The sequence below is a fragment of the Sinocyclocheilus grahami genome, unplaced genomic scaffold (genome assembly GCF_001515645.1).
Source record: "Sinocyclocheilus grahami isolate Dianchi unplaced genomic scaffold, SAMN03320097.WGS_v1.1 scaffold3573.1, whole genome shotgun sequence".
Taxonomy (NCBI): domain Eukaryota; kingdom Metazoa; phylum Chordata; class Actinopteri; order Cypriniformes; family Cyprinidae; genus Sinocyclocheilus; species Sinocyclocheilus grahami.
The window spans coordinates 15,821-20,256 of NW_015508675.1; the positions used below are offsets into that span (position 1 = coordinate 15,821).

General features: G+C 32.6%; 1 protein-coding gene across 1 annotated transcript; it reads left to right on the forward strand.

Moving 5' to 3' along the window:
- The first annotated feature begins 92 nt into the window (after positions 1-92).
- fcer1gl (Fc receptor, IgE, high affinity I, gamma polypeptide like) lies at positions 93-3,493 on the forward strand. Its single transcript, XM_016262553.1, has 5 exons — positions 93-197; positions 752-843; positions 1,683-1,715; positions 3,113-3,136; positions 3,213-3,493. Exons 1-5 carry the CDS (start codon positions 146-148, stop codon positions 3,279-3,281), a joined length of 270 nt encoding a protein of 89 aa, XP_016118039.1. The 5' UTR covers positions 93-145; the 3' UTR covers positions 3,282-3,493.
- Positions 3,494-4,436: the final 943 nt, after the last annotated feature.

Here is a 4,436-nt window from a genome sequence, read left to right on the forward strand (position 1 = left end):
TGTGTGTGTGTGTGTGTGTGTGTGTTTCGGACACTTTGTCTCAGCCCACAGTTTCCTGTTTAATGACTCTTTTGTCACTGCCATGGTTCACTCTTCCTCTTCACACATCTCTGCTTGACTCTCCCTCTATCATTTCAGAGGAAAGATGCAGTCGCTGGATGTCTGTCTGATTCTCCTGCTCAACGCTGGACGAGTCGGTAAGATCAGATCCAATCAAACCTCATCCAACACTCAATCACTCAAGAAATCTTGACTGATACGCCTGTAACGCTTCAACGCAAAAGTGTAAAAGTTGGTTAAGGAAAGGTCAAATGAAACCGCCTCTTCCTGTTCCCCATTAAACAAATGCATTGTAATTTGGAATCAAATTTTAGGAATTTGTTATTTTCATTTTCAGTAATTATATTACTAATTACTGAGAGTGGATTAGAATTTTTTATGAGTCATTTAAAAATGGATCCCTTTTTGGTGTTTATAAAAACTCTATGCTTTTAACGTTCAAACATTTATAATTGTTTTAAATATTTAAACAATAGAATATATTGCTTTAAACATTTAAACATATTTATAATTGTTTTAAATATTTAAACATTATAATGTATTGCATTACATATTTAACATTAAACATGGCAATTGAATTATTATAAATACATATACAATGCATAATTATTTATTTACTTGTATTACGATAATGCTTTGTTACATAGATGGCATTTGTTGAAGCTGTTGTGTGTAATATCTTGTTTCTCAGCTGCGCAGCAAGATGCAAATGTGTGTTACATTCTGGATGCGATTCTGGTTGTTTACGGCATTGTGTTGACTGTCCTTTACTGCAGATTAAAGGTGAAACTTCATTTCTATAACCTCACATCTTTATATACTGTATGATAAAGTTCTTTTTCACCCATTTTTTTAGATTAAATGACATTAATGCTGACTAAAATAGATTTGTTTACTAGCAAGATAAATCTAATCATTAATACATTAATCTATTGACTCGTGCATAAATGTGATTTACAGAAAGTTAAAAAAAAACATTTTCTTTAACATGTTTTAAGAAGAAAATTCACACTTGCCATGTCCTGAATTAAACCTTTAATTGGAAGCACCCATAAAAAACAAACATTATTTCCTTGCATTTTGTAGTTCTTTGGAGCACAAATAACTTAAAGCAATATTTATTATTTTTATAGAATTTTTTTTTTTTTTTTAAACATCTACTAAATGACTGAGGTCCCCATTAACGGCAAAGTTAATTTTTATTATGAAAAAAATTAAATTATAATAATAAATACTGAATATAAAAAGGGAATCTATCTATCTGTCTGTCTTCTTCAAGCATTGACATTCATTTCATATTTTCATGAACACGTTCAATTTAAATGTAGCAATTAAATCAGGATTTAAGTACTTCCTCGGTGCAGTTCTGAATAGTGCACAACCCCTAAAAATACTGCATTCTAGATCACACTCAAATCCTCTTTGAGCTCATTCAGCTGCTTATTTCAAGCTTGTTATAAATCGCAAAAAACTTGGTTTCCAGGATTAAATCAAAACTAGCTCAAGTGTGTAACGGCCTTCACTGCACTTTTAGATTTTGAGTTATGAACGGAATATGTTGTTGATGTTGAACTGCATTTCTCTGATCGTGAAAGTAACGTTGACTGTGTGTTTGTTGCCAGATGCGTTCGTCTGGAGATAAAGCTTTCTCAGAGGTGGGTTCACTTGTCTCTGCTGATTCTATTGTCACATTTCTGTTTCTCGTCATTCAGCTGACCAGAGCTATTAAAAACACATGCACGCACACATTTACTTAGTTATCATAAAGGGACGTTCCATAGAGTATTTTTAGATACAGCTATAAATACTATAACTGAACCCTAAGAGAAAACATTCTGTATTTTCACAGTTTTAAAAATAATAGCAACACTTATAGCTTTTATAGATGATGCATTATAAAAGTAGTTTTAATTCATGAATTATGTCTTGAAATGCATTATATGATCTCATTAATAATTGTAACCACAGTTATAATACATTATAATACTTTTCTATTCATTGTTACAGCTTTAGTGTAATGCATTAAAACACACGACACACTTTTAAATATTATGATGCATTTTATCTTTAGTTACAATTATTTCTGAAAAGCTATAATGCATTACATAAGCCACTAATATAATGTGTTCTACATGAAGGCTTCAAATAAAGTGCTTCCAAAAAAGCTTTTATTTCATTTAATGCCGCTTTTGCAAATGAGGATGTTTTCAAAAGTAGGTTTTGTCAGATTTAGTTCCCGTTACTACACACATGCTAACTGAAATATGTTCTAAAAACCTTTTTCGTAACGTTCCCAGAAAACATTACTGAATGTTCAAAAAGATCACAATTCTTTGTTGCACGAACATTAAAGGAACATTCCATTTGATTCATTTTCACAAACATTATGGAACTTTTGAATCTTTTGAATTTTTTTTTTATAAATGTTCTGAAACAAGTAACATTCAAACAACCGTTCAGCTAAAACATTCCATGAATGCTGCTTAAATAACATTTTGAGAACATTAAAGACCAGGAAACTCTAAATAAACACAGTTTATTAACATTACTAGAGAATGTTTCTTCATAACTTTAAAAGAGAACATAGCTGGGCTCACGTGAACTAAATAAGGATGCATATTGTCTCAACTAGTTTCAACTGATTAACTCGAGCTCCAGTGTCCGGATGGGACGTGCTGTCAGATTTAGCTCACTTTCTGATGACAAATGTATCCTTAAAGTATAGATAATTAAACAGACACACACATAAGAGCACAAATATATTTGAAAACGTTCACGATATTTGTGAGGCCCTCAGAAATAAACGCAACCCACAAACACACATTTTGTGCTTTGTTTAGATTTAGTACCTGTTTTTCATATCAATCTTATCATCTGTCCAAATGCCCTCATAGTTGATTTAAGAGACAGAACGAGGGAATTAAAGCGTAAAAAGAGGAACAGAAAGCAGAATAAGTGTTGGCTAATGCTGAAGGACAAACACCACAGACTTGAGCAAGAGTCTTCTGAGAAGTGTCACTTCTGCCATTCACTGTCCTCTTGTGTTTTTCAGAAGCGAGAAGGGGACATTTATCAGGTACTGTGCTGTTATTGTGCTCTATTGTGACGAGTGAGCGACTGTGCAGTGGTTTCATGTGTCTGTGCTTCTTCAGGATCTGGGACGGCAAGACAAGGACACCTACGACACTCTGCATCCCGAGAAGAAAAAGCCGCTGGCCTGAGAAACTCTCAAACTGTGCAGCTCTTTCAGTCTACATGCCCTAAAAACTGTATTTTCGCTTTGTTTATAAGTAAGCAAACTAGCAGAGCTTTATGAGATTCTGCTTTATTGTGCTTGTTTGCATGTGTCTTTGAGACAAATGTCACAATTAATGTATAATATACACGTGTAAGGCTCTTCATTTTAACATAATAAACTTATATTTTGAACTTGGACAGATTAATCGTGTGTTTCAATGTTAGCATGGTGCGGCTTCCGGTTATTTTTAGCCAAAAACAGCTTGTTTATGCTGCCTGGCAAACTGGTATTCTTATCATGTTATTTTAGTTAATCTGCTGCTGAATGAATAAAAGTAATGTAAATATAAAGTACTCCAAACAAACCCAAATGAGCAACACCATAGTAAAAAATATCATTATAAAAGTATATCACTAAAAGTACCCTAAACTAAATGAAACTACTAAACTGTAACCTAGCTAACAAGGAACGTGTTCAGAACTTAGCCTAAGGTTCTGGTGAACTTCAAACTTTCATAGTTATAAACTAACGGTCTTACAGTAACCTTCATAGAAAGCTCATTCAACATGGTCTTGAGTAACATTCTCAAGCACAAAAACATTTATACGTGGTTCTGAAACGTTTGAGTTGGAGGTTCATCAAAGGTTTTTTAAATGTTACTTTTAGTTTCAGAACGTTCAAATGTAACATTCCCGTAATGTTTGGAAAATGATCAAATTGAATCATTGTTTGTTTGTTTTTTAAATGCTCAGAAATTGGACGTTCAGACATAACTAGCAAAAGGCTTATTTATATACACAGTTAGTGTATTAACTGTACATTAATCGGCAGATAGCGCTATAGAACAACAAAGTTTAAAAGATAGTTTCCTGTGAACTAAACTAAATAATTAACTAGCTCTGGTCAATCTATCAAGCAATACACCACGTGACCAATCAAATTAGAACAACAGAAATAACTACTGCTTAAATACATATAAATTAACATGCATATACATATAATTTAAAAAGTGTTAAGATATCAATAATACAACAAAAATAAATAATAATTTTGTTTTACTATAATGTAAATCTGTATATTTCTCTTCATTTGAGTTTTGTGTGTGTGTGTGTGTGTGTGAGAGAGAGAGAGAGAGAGA